General features: G+C 44.9%; 1 protein-coding gene across 1 annotated transcript in view; it reads left to right on the top strand.

Moving 5' to 3' along the window:
- The window catches only part of dnah10 (dynein axonemal heavy chain 10), a 123,036-nt gene that overhangs the window by 832 nt on the left and 103,014 nt on the right, over window positions 1-19,190 (top strand). The window contains exons 2-10 of the mRNA XM_055655466.1: window positions 627-716; window positions 1,079-1,179; window positions 3,050-3,158; window positions 6,705-6,820; window positions 8,200-8,419; window positions 9,351-9,508; window positions 10,512-10,742; window positions 14,001-14,191; window positions 16,382-16,580. Coding sequence (XP_055511441.1) covers window positions 627-716; window positions 1,079-1,179; window positions 3,050-3,158; window positions 6,705-6,820; window positions 8,200-8,419; window positions 9,351-9,508; window positions 10,512-10,742; window positions 14,001-14,191; window positions 16,382-16,580 — 1,415 coding nt within the window. The remainder of the gene's footprint in view (window positions 1-626; window positions 717-1,078; window positions 1,180-3,049; window positions 3,159-6,704; window positions 6,821-8,199; window positions 8,420-9,350; window positions 9,509-10,511; window positions 10,743-14,000; window positions 14,192-16,381; window positions 16,581-19,190) is intronic.

The following is a 19,190-nucleotide window of genomic DNA, read 5'->3' as shown; positions in this document are numbered from 1 at the left end:
TGGAGGGGACAGTGTGGAGGGGACAGTGTGGGGGGGGGGGGGACAGTGTGGGGGGGGGCAGTGTGGAGGGGGGTGTGGAGGGGACAGTGTGGGGGGGGGGGGGGGGGGCAGTGTGGAGGGGACAGTGTGGGGGGGGGGGGCAGTGTGGAGGGGCACAGGGGGGACAGTGTGGGGGGGGGAGGGGATCGGGATTGCTACGATAGGGAGGGGCTATTCAGTTTAGGCAGAGGGGATTGGGTAGGGGGGGTGTGAACTGGGGGGGGGAGCAGCAGGTGAGTGGTGCAGGAGGTAGGACCCTTGGCGACTGCTGACCATGCGTATAAACTGGTCAAAGGGCTGGTGCCTGGGTTGGAGGGCAAGCATCTGGGCTAAAGGGAGGGGTGTCTGGGCTAATGGGGGGGAAGCATCTGGGCTAAAGTGGGTGGGGTGGGGGGTGTCTGGGCTATAGTAGTCGGCATCTGGGCTAAAGGGGGCTGTGTCTGGGCCGTTTGGCTCACCAGTTGGTAACCGCATCTCCCAATGTTGCTGCAACACACTGTTGCAGACTACAGGTGCCATTCTGGTTTACTAGAGCTGGCCTTCACTAAACTCTGTCACTGTTTATATTCTTCTTCATAAATACCTAGATGAAGTCACAGAAGTTACTCACGATGAAGATGCTGAAGTTACTGGGACAACTGAGTTGGTCAATGAAGAAGAAACACCAAGAACTGTTGGTAAGTGTGTACGGAGGTGTAAAGCACCATAGTTTACTGTGGGATTAGTGTTTTACTGTAAACAGGAACTCAATATCTTCCTGCATGGCCTTTTCTGTATTAGAATCAGAAAATGCTAGTACTCAGCAAGGCTCGCGCACAGACTTGCCTTCAGGTCTCTCAAACTCAGTGACACTGAGGGCAAGCTAAAGTAGAGGTCCACAGAGTTGCAATGCTTACTCTGTTTCATGAATGAAATTAGTAAGAATGTGATACTGAGTTAGATACTGAGAGTATTTTCTCCACAACCTTATGCACGATTTAAGGTTGTGGAAAAGGGAGAGAGAATGACCAATTCTTTTCTTCACTGATTTGATCTACAGCGTCTTCTATTCAGGAACAGTCACGACAGGGAACGGAGCCCAGGCCGTCCCAGGCAAGCGCGTCCGAGGGGGAAGCTGTAATGTTCACCCTGCCACGTACCGTATGTACTGACACTTGCGTGTTAATTCGCCGTATGTAATGACACTAGCGTGTTAATTCGCTGTATGTAATGACACTAGCATGTTAATTCACCATATGTAATGACACTAGCGTGTTAATTCACCGTATGTAATGATACTAGCGTGTTAATTCACCGAATGTAATGACACTAGCGTGTTATAACACCGTATGTACCGACACTAGCGTGTTAATTCACCGTATGTAATGACACTAGCGTGTTAATTCACCATATGTAATGATACTAGCGTGTTAAATCACCGTATGTAATGACTAGCGTGTTAATTCACCGTGTGTACCGACACTAGCGTGTTAATTCATCGTATGTACCGACACTAGCATGTTACTTCACCGTGTGTACCGACACTAGCGTGTTAATTCACCGTGTGTACCGACACTAACGTGTTATAACACCGCGTGTACCGACACTAGCGTGTTAATTCACCGTGTGTACCGACACTAGCATGTTATAACACCGTGTGTACCGACACTAGCGTGTTATAACACCGTGTGTACCGACACTAGCATGTTAATTCACCGTGTGTACCGACACTAGCGTGTTATAACACCGTGTGTACCGACACTAGCATGTTAATTCACCGTGTGTACCGACACTAGCGTGTTATAACACCGTGTGTACCAACACTAGCGTGTTATAACACCGTGTGTACCGACACTAGTGTGTTAATTGACTGTTGGTTTACATTGGAAAGTTTGCTGCTGTAATCTGTAATCAGACAGGAAATAAAATGTTAGACACAAAATGTTAGACACTCAGCGGGACAGGCAGCATTTCTGGAGAGAAAGAATGGGTGACGTTTCAGGTCAAGACCATTCTTCAGAAATGTCACAGATTCCTTCACTCCAGCATTTTGTGTCTATCTTCGATTTAAACCAGCATCTGCAGTTCCTTGTCTTGTTTTACCACCGTTTCTTTGGGCTGATGTGTACAGTTTTATATTTTCCTTTCAATAAATTCAAAGCATTGTCTGAAACAAAGAAATCAGGATGACCAAAACAAACCCAATACTCTTAAGTGGGCCTCACCAATGTCTTGCACAACAGTCATGTAATATCCAAACTTCTATGCTCAGTTCTCTGACTGATAAAGGCCAGCGTGTCAAAAGCTTCCTTCACCACCCTACCCCCCTGCATGCCAGTTTCAGGGTACTGTCTACCTGTACTATTAGGTCCCTCGCTCTGCAACACTCCCCAGGTCCTCCTTCAATACTCCTAACTGAATTAAGCTAATCTGAATTAAACTCCACTTACCATTTTTTCTCCAAGACAGCCTTTTTTCAATTTATCAATTCCCAAAACAACTTAAATGGTTTTCTGTCTCCTAAATATTACACTATAATCAATTCAGCCTGCATAATTCAAAAATGTTCCCTAATTCACCTACCACATGTTATAACAGAACTACCTGTGCCTCATTGTACCTGTGCTTATGCCTTGACTTGAGGTAGCTCATTGTCCCTGGAGCTTTGTGGATCTGTGGGATTTGCTGCCAGAATATTTTACAATTTCAACCAAATTCCTGATGTAGTTGTGTAGGAAGGAACTGCAGATGAAGATAAACACAAAATGCTGGAGTAACTCAGCAGGACAGTAAGTATCTCTGGATAGGAATGGATGACATTTCGGGTCAAGACCCTGCTTCATTGAGAGTCAGGGGAGCGGGAGTCACAGGGATAAAGAAGGGTAAGGTGTGAAAATGAAACATCAAAGGGAACAAAGTTCCAGGATACAGTTGTCAGAAGTATATCTTGCAATGTGTTGATTTAGAGACAGATGCATGCACTTTATGAAATGTCTTTATGTATCAACATTGATATACAAATTTATTTCAGAAAATCGTAACCCAGACAGTGGAACTACCCGTGCTCTATGTTTCACTGGAGAAAATCCCTCCAGAGTTTGCCAATCACGATATGTTCTTTTTTCTCCGGAATAAAAGAGGTTGGTATCTTTATAATATTGCTGTTATTGAAACGTGTTTCAAGCTGAGCATTTAGGTACAGAAATAATTGCTTTCTTACATTATTAACAAGTATTTGCAATGGGCACAGACTGGTAAATAATGTACACATCACCAAACTACAAACAATATTGAACAAAACTGGCAGAGTGAAATACAACAGAATCAAATCTGGAGTGAGAATCAAACCAACAGAATTGTGACTGAGATAGAAGACCTTCATTCACCTCAAGTCAAGTCAAGTCAAGTCAAGTTTATTTGTCACATACACATACGAGATGTGCAGTGAAATGAAAGTGGCAATGCTCGCGGACTTTTGTGCAAAAGACAAACAACAAAACAACCAAACAAATTATAAACACAATCATAACACACATATTCTTTTACATAATAAATAATGGAAGGAAAAACGTTCTGTAGAGTTAGTCCCTGGTGAGATAGGCGTTTACAGTCCGAATTGCCTCTGGGAAGAAACTCCTTCTCAACCTCTCCGTTCTCACCGCATGGCAACGGAGGCGTTTGCCTGACCGTAGCAGCTGGAACAGTCCGTTGCAGGGGTGGAAGGGGTCTCCCATGATTTTGTTTGCTCTGGAGTTGCACCTCCTGTTGTATAGTTCCTGCAGGGGGGTGAGTGAAGTTCCCATAGTGCGTTCGGCCGAACGCACTACTCTCCGCAGAGCCTTCTTGTCCTTGGCAGAGCAATTCCCAAACCAGATGGTAATGTTCCCGGACAAGATGCTTTCCACCGCCGCTGCGTAGAAGCACTGGAGGATCCTCAGAGACACTCTGAATTTCCTCAATTGCCTGAGGTGGTAAAGGCGCTGCCTTGCCTTACTCACGAGTGCTGAGGCGTGTGATGCCCATGTCATATCCTCAGAGATGTGGACTCCCAGATATTTAAAACAGTTCACCCTATCCACAGGATCCCCATTTATCCTCAATGGAGTGTACGTCCTCGGATGATGTGCCCTCCTAAAGTCCATGATCAGCTCCTTCGTTTTTTTGATGTTCAAGAGGAGGCTGTTATCCTGGCACCAGAGTGCTAAATCAGCCACCTCCTCCTGGTAGGCCCTCATCATTGTCTGAGATCAGGCCCACCACCACAGTGTCATCGGCAAACTTAATTATTGAATTGGAGCTGAACCTAGCCACACAGTCATGTGTGTACAGGGAGTACAATAGGGGGCTGAGGACGCAACCCTGGGGCGATCCTGTGCTCAGGGTGAGGGACTTCGATGTATTCCCTCCCATCTTGACTACCTGGGGCCTGGCGGTGAGAAAGTCCAGGACCCAGGCACACAGGGAGGTGTTGAGCCCCAATTCCAGTAGCTTCCCGGCCAGTCTGGTGGGGACTATCGTGTTGAAGGCTGAACTGTAGTCTATGAACAGCATCATCACGTAGCCCCCCTTCTGGCTGTCCAGATGGGAGAGAGCGGTGTGCAAGACCTGGGAGACCGCATCGTCCGTGGACCTGTTCGGACGGTATGCGAACTGCAACGGGTCCATGTTCTGAGGGAGGAAGGCGCAGATGTGATTCTTCACCAGCCTCTCAAAGCATTTCATGACTACCGAGGGAAGGGCCACCGGACGGTAGTCATTCAGACAGGCTGGGGAGGCATTTTTTGGTACTGATACAATGATGGATTTTTTGAAGCAGGCAGGGACCACGGACTTGTCCAGGGAGAGGTTGAATAATGTAGTGAGCACTGGAGCTAGCTGCGTAGCACAGGACTTGAGTACTCGCCCAGAGATGCCATCGGGGCCTGCAGCTTTTCTCGTGTTCACCCGTGTCAGTGCCCTCCTCACGTCGTGCTCGGACAGCGAGAATGTGTGCACATTCCTCCCTTCAGCTTCGGTAGCCAGCCCGCTGTCGGTATTGTCGATAGTCGGCAGACCTAGAGTGGTGTTGCCCCTCTCGAAACGAGCGTAAAAGGAGTTCAGGTCGTCAGCTAGGGAGGTGCCGGCACATGCGGATGAGGGAGGGGTGCTTCGGTAGTTGGTTACAATCCGTAGCCCCTGCCACAGGCTTCTGGTGTCCTGCTGCTCCATCTGTAACTCCATCTTGTCCCTGTACCTTCTCTTTGCGTCCTTCACCGCCCTTCGCAGTTGGTAGGACTCTGCCTTGTAGACGTCCATGTTTCCTGATGCCAGGCCCGAGTTGTAGGCAGCGGTGCGAGCATTCAGGGCCACACGAACAGACCTGTCTACCCAGGGTTTTTGGTTCGGAAAGGTGCTTACCCTTACCGTGGGGACGATGTTGTCGGTTACTGTTGCGATGAAGTCCGTGACTGCTTCCGCGAACTCACTGACGTCACTGGAACTTGCTTCGAACATATTCCAGTCGACATCACTCAGTGCATCTTGCAGCATGGCCTCTGACTGGTCGGACCACCGCTTTACGTCCCTCGTCTCTACCGCTTCCCGAACTATCCTCTGTTTATACTCCGGCAACAGGAAAATAGCAGCGTGGTCAGATTTTCCTAGGGGAGGGAGTGAAACGGCCTTGTAGCCTTTCCTGAACGGTGTGTAGCAGTGGTCCAAAGTTCTCTCCCCCCTGGTGGCACACGTGATGTGTTGGTAGAAGTTCGGCATGACCTTCTTGAGATTTGATTTATTAAAATCTCCAGCCACCACCATAGCCGCATCCGGGTACTTGTTTTGATGTCGACATAGCACATCGTGTAGGGCCGATAGTGCCACGTCGGTGTCCGCCTGCGGTGGAATGTAGACGGCTGTGACGATCACTGAGCCGAACTCCCGGGGAAGGTAGAATGGGCGGCATGAGATCGTCAGGTGCTCCAGGTCCGGCGAGCAGGAACGGGAAAGCATCTTGATATTTCCAGGGTTGCACCAGTTGTTATTGGTCATGAAGCAGACTCCTCCACCCTTGGATTTCCCAGATGCTTCTGTTCTGTCAGCACGGTGGACAGTGAAGGACTCGGTTGGGCAGATTACCTGATCCGGAATCAGTGAGGTCAGCCATGTTTCAGTCAGGCAGAGGATGTTGCAGTCCCTTATGTCCCGCTGGAATCTGATCCTCGCCCTGAGGTCATCCAGCTTGTTTTCCAGGGACTGGACATTCGCCAGAAGAATGCTGGGCAGAGGGGGACGAAAGGCTTGGGCTTTCAGCCTATTCCGAATCCCCCCCCCCCCCGCTTCCCTCGATGTTTTCTCCGGGTTTTCCTTGCAGCCGAGCTCCCATTGTTGTTGCAGCAGCTTCTGTTGATCTCTGCTGGCCATGCTGGATCAGTAAGTACAGAGTTTAAAAAGTCTCCGTTTGCCCTGGAGTTTAGATTTAAGAGGGTTTCCCTGTCATACTTTGTTAGTACTAGGGAGTTAGAAATAAGTTAAAAAGGAACATAAAAGTTAAAAACACACACAATTTTCGCGGAGCTGGGATCGCTCTTTGTAAATCTTGTTGAACTCTGGCTGCAATGGAACCACACATGTTGTTACTTGCTTGTAAAGAAATGTTCACACTATTAAAGCTACAGCAATTATGCATATGTAAACATTTGTATCTCCAGAAACCATTCCTGAACCCAATGACATGAAGGAGACCAATATACTAATGCCCAAAATGCTGGAGTTTGGCATGCTAAATGGGCACTCTTTATTGATGCTACACCAAATCTTAACACAGGTAAAACTATCAAACTATTTAAACGATTGGTACAATGTTGTTAGAATTCATAGATAAACACAAAATGCTGGAGTGTGGGACAGGCAAGCCAGTCTGAAGAAGGGCTTTGACCTGAAACATCACCCATTCTCTCTCTAGAGATGCTGCCTGTTCCACTGAAATACTCCAGCATTTTGTGTCTTATTTTCAATTTAAACCAGCATCTGCAGTTCCTTTCTACACATTTTGTCAGAATTCATTCCTGTGGCTCATATTTCAGCTTTAAATGCTGCTGCTGGAATCCTATTGAAATAAAATTTTAGTCAATGGAAATGGCCAAGGTAGACAATAAACTAACAGAATTAAATCTAAGCAGAACAAAGTTAACAGATGAATTACTGAAAATATTTCATCAGAATTCTTTGTCTACAGTTCAGTTGAAATTTCTATGTTCAAAATAAGTTTTTTGAACATATATTTTTGTAATAATGAGTAAAAAAGTAAATTAATTTATTTTCTTTTAATTACCTTCAAAAGAGCTTTACTGGAACAATTCTGTACTGAAGAGGTTGCTTTGTCGGTACCATATGTTTATCATTTCAGTGTGGTTGTAGACTTTTTCAGCTTCTGCAACCCCATGGGTTTCACGCTTGTCTTCCCAAATTCCTTTTTTTTAAAAGATAGTAAAAATGCTTTTAAAGTCGAGATTGAATTTTTAACTCCTTCATTGACTAACCTCCAATAATCCTGCACACCATGGACTTTCATGGTGCTGGGCTGGTAGACTTTCCAGGATGTTATCTATCTATCTACCTATACATAACTAAAAGTCTTTGTCTTGTTTGTACCCATGGTGAGTCTCTGCGTGTGGCTCTGTGTTAATTCCTGTCTTTTTCCAAACGCTAGGCCACAGCCTTCCCATTTTCACACATCTTACTCACAATTTTTCTGTGATGGCGACAAACATCGTCCCGCCGCATTTCCGGTTATTCGCGATTAAAGCTTAAAAAATGTCAATGTGAACAAGATTTTTACTGTTCAAACCCTTCCTCCCAGCTTCCAACACACATTGATACAAAGTTGAAAGACAGGATAGGACGGGTTTGGAGGGATATGGACCAAACACAGGCAGGTGGAACTAGTGTAGCTGGGACATGTTGGCCGGTGTGGGCAAGTTGGGAGAAGGGTCTGTTTCCACGCTGTATTATTCTATGACTCTATGGTACACATCACAATAACAATGAACCAACTAAAGCCTCCGATGCCTGTTGGCCCTCTTGCATTGAAGTATATTTCAGTGCAGTGTACATGTGAAACCTTTGAAGCATCACGCTTTAAAATGTGACAATTCTGATGCCAGATCTGAAATGATATAAATATTGTACTTTGTGTTTTCACAGCTCTTCATGCCACTTCTGTCTTATCACAGTAAAAACGCTGAGCTTAAGCAAGGTTCATCACGCTTTATAAGTACAGTAGCGTTTCAGTTTGAGAGGTTGAGTATTGCGGACTCGAGAGGAGGAGGGGATTCACGGAATATTCAGTTTGTCAGGGATGAATTCCTGATAACTGTACTAAAGTTCTCCAATCAGGTTCAGCGAACCATTCAACAGGTGGAGGGTGAGTATAACCGTGGTTTCAGTACAGGACATGTGAGTTTAGAACAATGAGGGGGGAAGAATTATCCCACGAATGAGTGGGTTAACCTATGATGAGCTTTTGACGTCACTGGGCCTGTACTCGCTGGAGTTTATAAGAATGAGGGGGGGACCTCATTGAAACATGCAGAATAGTGAAAGACTTGGATAGAATGGATGTGGAGAGGATGTTTCCACTAGTGGGAGACTTTGGGACTTGAGGTCACAGCCTCAGAATTAAAGGACATCTTTTAGGAAGGAGATTAGGAGAAATGTCTTTAGTCAGAGGGTGGTGAATCTGTGGAATTCGTTGCCACAGAGGGCTGTGGAGGCTGTCAGTGGATATTTTTAAGGCAGAGATAGATATATTCTTGATTAGTACGGGTGTCAGAGTTCATGGGGAGAAGGCAGGAGAATGGGGTTTGGAGGGAGAGATGGATCAGCTGTGATTGAATGGCGAACTCCACTGGCCACAGACACCCTGCCTGAATATTATCCATTACAACCCACTGCCAGAATTGAATCCATACGACCAAGTCACTGTAAATGGCATGCATTTTAATCTTATGAATCGGCATCAGAATCAATCAGCCATTGAGGACTTTATCAAATGCCACACCCTTGAACTAAGTATTTGTTGCAATAAAACACTGAGACAAGAGACGATAATGCTTATTCAATTCTTTGGAGAATTTACATGACATTTATGGGAACGATGAAGATCTTGTGTCAATCTCTAGGCAAATGTATATTCTTCGTACAAGTGAATGTTTATTGACCTGAAATTCTAACTCAGTTTCTCTACAGATGCTATCTGACATACTTAGAATTTCAAACATTGTGTTTTTATTTCAAATTCCAGTATCTCCAGTATTTTGCATTTGACGTCTATATATTTTATCCTTTACTTCCAGGTGAAATCAAGCTTGAAATGCCTCCATTAGACCTCGAAACAGACCTGAACCAATTTACTTCAGACCCAATGATAATGGAAATGCTGGAACACAGTGTGATGAACTGGCAGGTGCAGATCACTTCTGCCATTGAAGAGCAGCTGTCGAAGATGCCCCAGGTGCCTGAGTTACATCCAAGTTGTGACATCTTTATCTTCACACTTTTATCAAGTTTTCAACCCTTTTTTAAAATGAGCTCTTCTGAATATATCAAACTGGAGATCTCTGCCCTGTTATATTAGCCCTGGTCATGTTGCTGGGCACCCTTTGCCACCAGCCATATTCTAATATTCCATGGTCACAAACCTCAACTCTTTGCTATTTCATTTCCAACAATTCTCATGTTTTCCTACATCTGCTTATTGATTCAGCTCGTTTTGTTTCTCCCTGTAAATAAGTAATTTCCACAATCTGAAGTTCAAGATCATCTTTAATCAGTACCCATATTATAACGATATAGCAGGTTGTTAGTTCATCGTGACCTCTTCCAAGATTGACAAGTGTAGGAAGTGGGTGTTAGTATGAATCATACAGTAAGATGGGGCTAGTGACGCTATTCTACTATGATTGATTCACATGCATTAACCAATCTACATCCTTCCCCGTAAAGAGTGAATATAGTTAAACAAACATGCCGCAAGAATTCAAACTTACTCGCCATATCTGCCAGGCGGTCTACTAATACGGCCCGAACGCATACGGACCAAGCCTTCTCCCCCTTTGCCGGAAAAATTAGAAGGAGGCGGTGAACCCGGAAGTGAGAAAGCAGCAGGGGACACCCGTGGTGACCAACAGGGGGAGCATGCGGGAGAGGTAGTTTTGTTGTTAGTCATAGCCGCCGGACATGCTGGAACTGGTGGCGGATGCGGCAGCAGACGGCTGGAACAGTAGAGGTGGAGTGAAAGGATCAGCTGGTGGTGGACGTGGCTCCTTCACAGCCAGCAAGTGTTGGCGGCAAGTGGTTTACCATCTTCTGAGCCACAGCTTCTCCAGATTAAATATCTGTAATGCCTCTGCAATCATATGTAACATGCCTGTTGGGATCCAGAGTTGTCTCAATCTGCTCCATCCATTGGTGGTAAACCACTTACTGTATCTGCTTTGCTTTATCTGAACACTTAGGGCAACGGTCCGTTATCAGAGATAGACTTCTGGCGAGAACGTAATGCTACTCTCAGTGCCCTCAGTGAACAGCTGAAACTGTCAGTGGTGAAGAGGATTGTTGACTTTGTGGGCGCCTATGATCAAAGTTTAATCCAGAATCTCAATTTAATCATTGCTGACCTCACCAAGTACCACGTGGAAGCTGCAGACAACGTTAGGTTCCTCTCAACACTGGAGCGGCATTTTAAGGTAAAGGGACATCGCCTTCTCTCCCTGTGCATCAAGGTCACACTGGAAATATCCTTCTACCAATTACTCAACAAGAACAGAAACATTTCTTCTTGTGAGAACTGCACATGGGCAAGAGTCTCTTCTGCAGAGCCAATGATAAAGTCTCATTTGGCCTCTTTGGTTGTCAGGAATGTACAAGAGCAGTTTGGTCAGGGTTGTTTTGGCCTAACTGACTCTAGCTGTTCACTTCTAGATCTCAATTCCCTCCCTCACCACTGTTCCTAAACCCTGTCTTGGGCAATGGCAGAGGCTGAACCCTTGAACAAGTTAAACCCATTCATGGAAAGATCTGAAGGTCTCTGGCACAGTCATTGACAGTCACATAATATTAAATGGTGGCCCTTTTCACTCTAGAAGAAAGAACTTCCATTTATCTCATGGCCATCAGAGCTATATTTATGAGTATAAGATCATAAGTGAGAGGAGTAGAATTAGGCCATTCCAGTCAACTCTACCATTCAATCATGGCTTATCTATCTCTCCCTCTTAACCCCATTCTCCTGCCTTCTGCCCATAACCTCTGACACTCAGATCTACATTATCCACAATACTCTGATCTATATTATTCAGAGTTAAATCAATATTCTTTGGAATTTAACAGAATGTAGGGTAATCTTACTGAACAAATAACATCCTTAGGGGCACATTCAGGAAGAATGTCACAATGTTTTCACTAATGGGAGAATCTTGGATACATGATTACAAGATTATGGCAGAGAGTTACCTGAAAGTGGAGACACAGTTAGATAGGGTGCTGAAGACAGCATGTGGCATGCTTGCCTTCATCAGTCAGGGGATTGAGTATGGCAATTGATATGTCATGTTACAACTGCACAAGTAATTGGTGAGACCACATTTGGAGTGTTGTGAGCAATTAGAGTCATAGAGTGACACTGTGTGGAAACAGGCCCTTTGGCACAACTTTCCCACGCCGGCCAACGTGTTCCAGCTACACTAATCCCACTAGCCCGCATTTGGTCCATATCCCTCCAAACCTGTCCTGTCCATGTACCTGTCTAACTGTTTCTTAAATGTTGGGATAGTCCATGCCTCAACAACCTCCGCTGGCAGCTTGTTACATACATCCACCACCCTTTGTGTGAAAAAGTTACCCCTCAGATGCCTATTAAATCTTTTCCCCTTCACCTTAAACCTATGTCCTCTGGTCCTTGATTCACCTACTCTGGGAAAGACACTGTGCATCTTACCCGATCTATTCCTCTCATAATCTCTATAAGATCACCCCTTATTCTCCTGCGCTCCAAAGAATAGAGTCTCAGCCTAATCAACCTCTCCCTATAGTTCAGACCCTCTAGTCCTGGCAACATCCTTGCAAATCTTCTCTGTACCCTTTCCAGCTTGACAACATCTTTCCTATAACATGGTGCCCAGAACTGAACACAATACTCTAAATGCGGCCTCACCAACATCTTACACAACTGCATCATGACCTCCCAACTTTCTCGTCACCCAGCGATATAAAGGATGTCATTAAGTTGGAACAAGTGCAGAGCGGTGGCAAGAATGATGTCAGAAGTGAGGCCTTGTTATAAAGAGTGGCTGGATAGGCCAGGAGGTGGATTGGAGACCTTGTACATAAACCATGAGGGGCATGTGTAAGTCAATGGTCACAATCGTTTTCCAAAGGTAGGGGACTAAACATAGAACATAGGTTTAAGGTGAGAGAGGGAGGATTTAGAAGGGATCTGAGGAGCAACCTTTTCACACAGTATATGGATGAAGCTGCCAGAGGAAGCAGTGGAGGTTGCTACAATTACAACACTGAAAAGTCATTTGGACAAGCACCATAGATACAAAAGGTTTAGAGGAATTATGAGCCAAATGCAGGCAAATGGGATTAGCTCAGGTTGACAACTTAGTTGGCGTGGATAAGTTGGGCTTTATTTGTGCTGTATAACTGTACAAGTCTCTGGCCCTACTGCAGCACAAGAACCTCTTCACACAGAGGGGAGCGAATCTCTGGGAATTCCAGCAATGTTTTAATCTTCCCATTATTCCTTTGCACGTTTTCCACTTTTGTATCCTTGCTCACAATCACTATGATAGGTATACAGTTTCTGTGTACCTATCATGCTCTTCACAATCAGACTTGTGGTTTACAGTCGGAGAATGTGAACTACTTAAATCTATCTGGAAAGTCTGCCGACAGGTTGTTGCTTCATATTTTTGTTGAATTGGATCTGCTAGAAAAGAACAAGTAGAATTAAGTGCAGAAGAACATTAGTCAATAGTGTTGGGGAAACTAAGAAGGCAAGGGAATATGGAACTGTAACAGGAGACAGAATAGTGTGAAGGAACCTTGGACCATACGTCAGTAGGATGGTTGAAAGGGCTGCTATCCTTTATTAACCAAAGAGCACCGCAGTAATGCTGGAACTGAGTAGCACGCTAGTTAGGCCGCACCTTCTGTCCCCTCATTACAAGAAGGATGTGATTGCACTGCAGAGGGTGAAGAGAAGCATTGTGACAATGGTACACAAAAATGCTGGAGAAACTCAGCGGGTGCAGCAGCATCTATGGAGCGAAGGAAATGGGTAAAGTTTCGGGCCAAAACCCTTCTTCGGACCGAAACGTTACCTATTTCCTTAGCTCCATAGATGCTGCTGCACCCGCTGAGTTTCTCCAGCATTTTTGTGTACCTTCGATTTTCCAGCATCTGCAGTTCCTTCTTGAACAACATTGTGACAATGTTGCTGGGCCTGGAAAGTTATAGTTATGAGGAAAGATTAGACAAACCAGGGTGATTTTCTTCAACACTGCGGATGCTGAAGAGAGACTCAATTGTATAAAATGATTGAGGACCCATGTAGAGTAATTAGCGGGGGAAAAGATTGAAAGGAATTAGTAAAAGAGTTGGAGAGATGTGGAACTGATGGTGCTCTGATTCCTCGGGCAGTGAGGTTGTCAGAGAAGCTGCTCTTCCCTCACTTTTAGTGAGGTCCCTCTTGCCGTCAAGTGACTCTTCCCAACATGAAAGGTGCTAGTCATGTGCAATGCTCTGGTGAAAACGTACTGCTTTTTCTTTTGGTAAAATGATTTTTTATAACACAGTTCGTTGATTCACTAATATACTTTATTGTTTCTTCCTTTATTTAAACTGTTGTGGAGGTCTGAATGAGGGAAGTTACGATTTATTTTCCTGTTTACACAGGAATTTGCCATTCCCGACTTTTAAAGCATGTGCCTGTTCATTAGAATCTATCACAGGGAACAAGATTTCAAGTTGTGATGGATACCATCCCTTCCATGTTGAATGCCCTGAGGATGGTTTGGATTATTTCCCGCCATTACAACAAGGATGAACGGATGGTGCCCCTGATGGAGCGCATTGCGTGGGAGATCGCAGAGAGAGTGCGCAAAGTTATCAATGTACGCAGCATATTTAAGTAAGTGGCATCTGTTAACTCTCATAAGGTCACATGATAGGAGCAGAATGAGGCCATTCCATCCATCATTCAATCATGGTTGATCTATCTCTCCCTCTTAATCCCATTCTCCTGCCTTCTCCCATAACCCCTGACACCAGAACTAATCAATCTTCATACCAATTCATCTTCATAATTCATCTTCACACTTATTTGTAGAAATCATGTTTGTACCTGTTGGTATGGGAGCAATGCTGACTCTCTCCTTGTCTCGGCCCTTGTTACCTCCTGAAATGATTGTCACAACGTGCTCATGTTTGGCTTTCTTAATCCTGTTCATCAATATAGAGATCCAAGCCACTGCCCTTGCGTTTGCTGTTATTCTTTTGATACTGTTTAATCATTGCCACATTTTAAACTTCTGTCCATGGTTTACAGATTCCTGCTTGGCTCACTGTTCCCCTTTTCACTAATCTTCAGTCCCTGCAAATGTATGTGTTTATAACCTCCTCCATTTGAAATAACCGCAACTCCCTCTCCCTTTCCCACCCAAATACACTGCTCCCCCAATTCCAGCCTCTTGACCTTCCCCTAGATGCATTGGTCCACATTTAGATTAGATTAGATTAGATTAGATCCTTTAATAATCCTTTACAGGAAATTACAGTGCCACAACAAGACAGACACAACACCACACATTTCCTCAGATAGATTCCATACTTAAAATACAATGAATGAATACTAAAAAAAAATGCAAAATTATTTTTGTGCATTATAAAACCTTATAGCAGCTGGTATACAAGACTTCCTATATCTCTCAGTTTTGCACATTGGTGCAATCAGTCTCTGACTGAAGATGCTGCTCTTGATCACCTTCAGGGCGTGAAGTGGGTGAGTGGGGTTGGTCATTTGCTGAGAATATCATCATAAGTCTTGGATCTTTTAAACTTCTCACATTTTACTTCTCCCTCTTTTGTCCAAGCCCTCGAAGGGTCTCGACCCAAAACATCACCCATTCCTTCTCTCCAGAGATGCTGCCTGTCCCGCTGAGTTACTCCAGCTTTTTGTGTCTATCTCATATCCTTATGTGGTTTGGCATCAGTTTTCCATTGATAATGCACTCGGGAACTTGCAACAGTAGCTACATAAATGCTTGTTGTTTAGGGGCTGTTTGCACTTTATTGCAGTGATGCTGTTATACAATATTTGCATTCATGTGGTTATTGTTCCAGAATTATTTGCTGCTAATTAAGTCGCAGCCTGCCTTTTAGGCAGTTGTATAACTAAGTCCCTTCTGTGAAGCAAGCACCGTTAGATTGGGAGGAAAGTTCATAAGGTTCATTTATTGTCACATATACTAATTGGTGTAGTGAAATTCAAGTTGCCATTGCAGCACATTAATAAGAATACAAACATAACATTGTAAAGAAATTTTAACATAAAACATAAAAACATCCCCCCACAATGGTTCCCACTGTGAGGGAAGGCACAAAGTCCAGTCCCCATCCCCTTGTCCACCCATAGTTGGGCCTATTGGGGCCTCCGTAGTCGCCGCTACGGGGGTCGATGTTTCAGGCTCTTCTCGCCGGGTGATGATGCTCCGTGTCGGGAGAACCCTCTCAGCGGCTTGGGATGCCTGGAACGGCCGCATCCTTACCGGAGACCGCGGCTTCTGATGGAGCTCCACCACTGGCGATCCCGGCGAGAGATCCCAGGCTCCCCATGTTTAAGGTCAGCGCCGCTGCCTGCGGCTGGCCGCTCCATAGTCCCGCAGCTCCGCGATGTTTCATCAGCGGTCTCAGCTCACCGGAGCCCCAGCACTGCGACCCGGGCAAGCCATCGCCCGCTCCGCTCCACTCCGCGATAGCGCTCCAGCGCAGTGCCGCCGCTGAAGCCATGATTCTGGCCGATCCCTTCAGGAAACACCGCTCCGGACCCCGATGGTAGGCCGCGAGGACAGGTCGAAGTTGCTGCTCGGAGGAAAGCTTCCTCTCCGACCAGGTAGGGACTGAGAAATACAGTTTCCCCCTTTCTCACCCCCCACACATAAAAAGAAGACTTCCAAACAACACTTTTTAACATACTAAAAATAAAAAAAAGGTGGCCATTAAAAAGCTGCAGCAGGGCAGCCATACCCAACTGGACGGCACCAAACGAACATCCGATTGAGTAACTGTCACCTTAATTTCACATTTCTACTCTGCCTGATAGGAGGAGCTCAGAAGCAGCAAAAACAAGTACCTTAGAAGCCATACGAACCCTGCAGTTGTGGAAAGACTCCTACTTTGATATCCGTTCTAAAATTGAGGCTTCAGGGAGAGATCAGCGCTGGGAATTTGATAGAAAGAAACTCTTTGAGAAAACTGATTACATGATTGTCATCTGTCAGAATATACATGATATTTTGCAGGTAAACCATATCTAATACAAGGAAAGCATACCCACCATTTTCTGCAGTGGAGATTTTCTACTTTTAAATAATATCCATTTTTAAATGTTAATGATACTGTGATTTTAAAATAAACTTGACAATCTCCTGGGGCTGACGTGCACCGAATAATGGAGCCAGGATGCACTGAAACACTCGGACTTTATTCTCCACTGTCAACAAACTACTTAAGCCTCCTGAAACCTCCAATCACCTCACCTCCATTGCTCAGTGTAATACATTTTTGGACTTCTTCTGTACCAAAATCACCAGCATTCATCACCAATTGAACTCTTTCTCAGCTTCTGCTCACAACAGCCCACCCTGGACTTCCACACTGGACTCCCCACTCTCCACCCTATCTACTTTCCAGCTTCCAACAGTCGAAGAAATAACTAAACTTATCACCAAGTCCAAGAACTCCTCCTGCTTGCTTGATCCCATTCCTACTGTCCTGGTTAAATCCTGTCTGCCCTCTATCTCACCCATCATAACGTCCATAATTAACTCCTCTCTATCAATTGCTACTGTCCCTACATCTCTCAAAACAGCTTCTGTCACCCCGATTCTAAAAAAAACCAGGTTCTGATCCAAACAATCCAAATAACTACCGCCCCATCTCCAACCTCCCATTTATCACTAAATTTCTGGAAAGGACAGTAGTGACACAACTTCAAGTCCACCTTCAAAACAATAACCTCTATGAACCATTTCAGTCCGGTTTTCGCCACAATCACAGCACTGAAACAGCCTTGGTAAAAATTACAAATGATCTCCTTCTCGCAACTGACACCGGCCACTTATCCATCCTGATCCTCCTCGACCTCACAGCAGCCTTTGACACCATCTCCCACCCAATTCTTCTGGAACATCTATCTGCCACCGGCATCAACAACAATGCACTACTTTGGTTCAGGTCCTATCTACACGACAGAAAACAGTTCATCCAGGGAAATAAAGTCACATCCACAACTGCTACAGTCACCCATGGTGTTCCTCAGGGATCAGTGCTGGGGCCACTGCTTTTTATCATCTATATTCAATTCTCCGTCATTTTGGAATCAATTTTCACTGCTACGCCGATGATACACAACTTTACCTCTCCACAAAACCAAACACCTCCCTTCCCCCAACTGCCCTCACCACCTGTCTTCAAACTATCAGCAACTGGATGTCACTCAACCTTCTAAAACTCAATGGAAATAAAACAGAAATCATGCTAATTAGCTCAAAGTCCACACTCTCCAAAACCCACCCGTTCATCATTTCAGTTGATGGCTCACCCATACCCACCTCCTCCCATGTCAAAAGCCTCGGCGTCATTCTGGACAGTACACTTTCCTTTGGCCCCCACATCAGCAATATCACACGCTCTGCATACTTTCATCTCCGCAACATCTCCAGACTCCGCCCCTCCCTCTCCAAAGACAATACAAAAGTCCTCATCCACGCTCTGGTCACATCCCGCATCGATTACTGCAACGCCCTCCTCACTTGCACTTCCAATAAACTTCTTCATCACCTCCAATGCATTCAGAACTCTGCAGCCTGGATCATCACCCGCACCAGATCATCGGACCACATCACACCCATCCTCACTCAGCTCCACTGGCTCCCTGTGCACCACCGGATTAACTACAAGATTTTACTGCTGACCTTCAAAGCCCTACACCACCTTGCTCCCCAATACCTCTCTGACCTGCTGCTACCATACACTACTTCCCGGTCACTTCGTTCCTCCTCAGCTGCAATTTTAACTGTCCCCAAATTTAGACTCAGCACCATGGGTGCCAGAGCCTTCAGCTGCTCTGCCCCACGTCTCTGGAACACTCTCCCACCTCCCATCCGTCACCTCGACACTATCGATCAATTCAAATCACAACTCAAAACACACCTGTTTAGATTAGCATACCCGACATAACTTCCACCATGTTCACCCTGATTTTAATGACTTAAAATATTTTGTGTATTTTTTTGTTTTTTTTGTTTTTTGTTTTTAATCAACTTGATTTTAATATTGATAAATGTATTGTTATTTTATGTCCTGTAAGGTGTCCTTGGGTGTCCAGAAAGGCGCCAGCAAATAAAATACATTATTATTATTTTTATAACATTCATTATTCATATCAAACCTGTTAAATTTGACGATGCCTTTGCCAGGAGGTTGAAGCACATCTCAGCGTTGCCTTTAAGTCTACGAGAGTCTACCTGGGCTGAGGCCTCTGCACAACCACTCCCAAGGTCCAGTTGCCCATCCAGTCAATACCAGGTCATCAGAGCAATTACTTTTCCCTGTAACTTGTTCTCCCTGTGATCCCATCAACTCTCTCCTGATTCTAGCACTCACACAGCAGTCAATGAGCCAATAAACGTGATCACCAAACGGGAACAAATAATAGATACTCCAAGAATAATAGAATGTTTTGCTCCAATTTTGTATCCATATTATGTTGTTTAGAATTCTGAATGTTTAATAATCTGCCTAAATGGTATAAAATTCAGCCTCTTCAAGTGAATGCTTTGATTAGAAACATGGAGTCAAAGAGTCACAGCACTGAAGCAGTCCTTAACCCCATTCTATCCTCACTTCTT

This window comes from Leucoraja erinacea, chromosome 25, assembly GCF_028641065.1.
Source record: "Leucoraja erinacea ecotype New England chromosome 25, Leri_hhj_1, whole genome shotgun sequence".
NCBI lineage: Eukaryota > Metazoa > Chordata > Chondrichthyes > Rajiformes > Rajidae > Leucoraja > Leucoraja erinaceus.
This window is presented reverse-complemented; position numbering and strand designations above follow the sequence as displayed.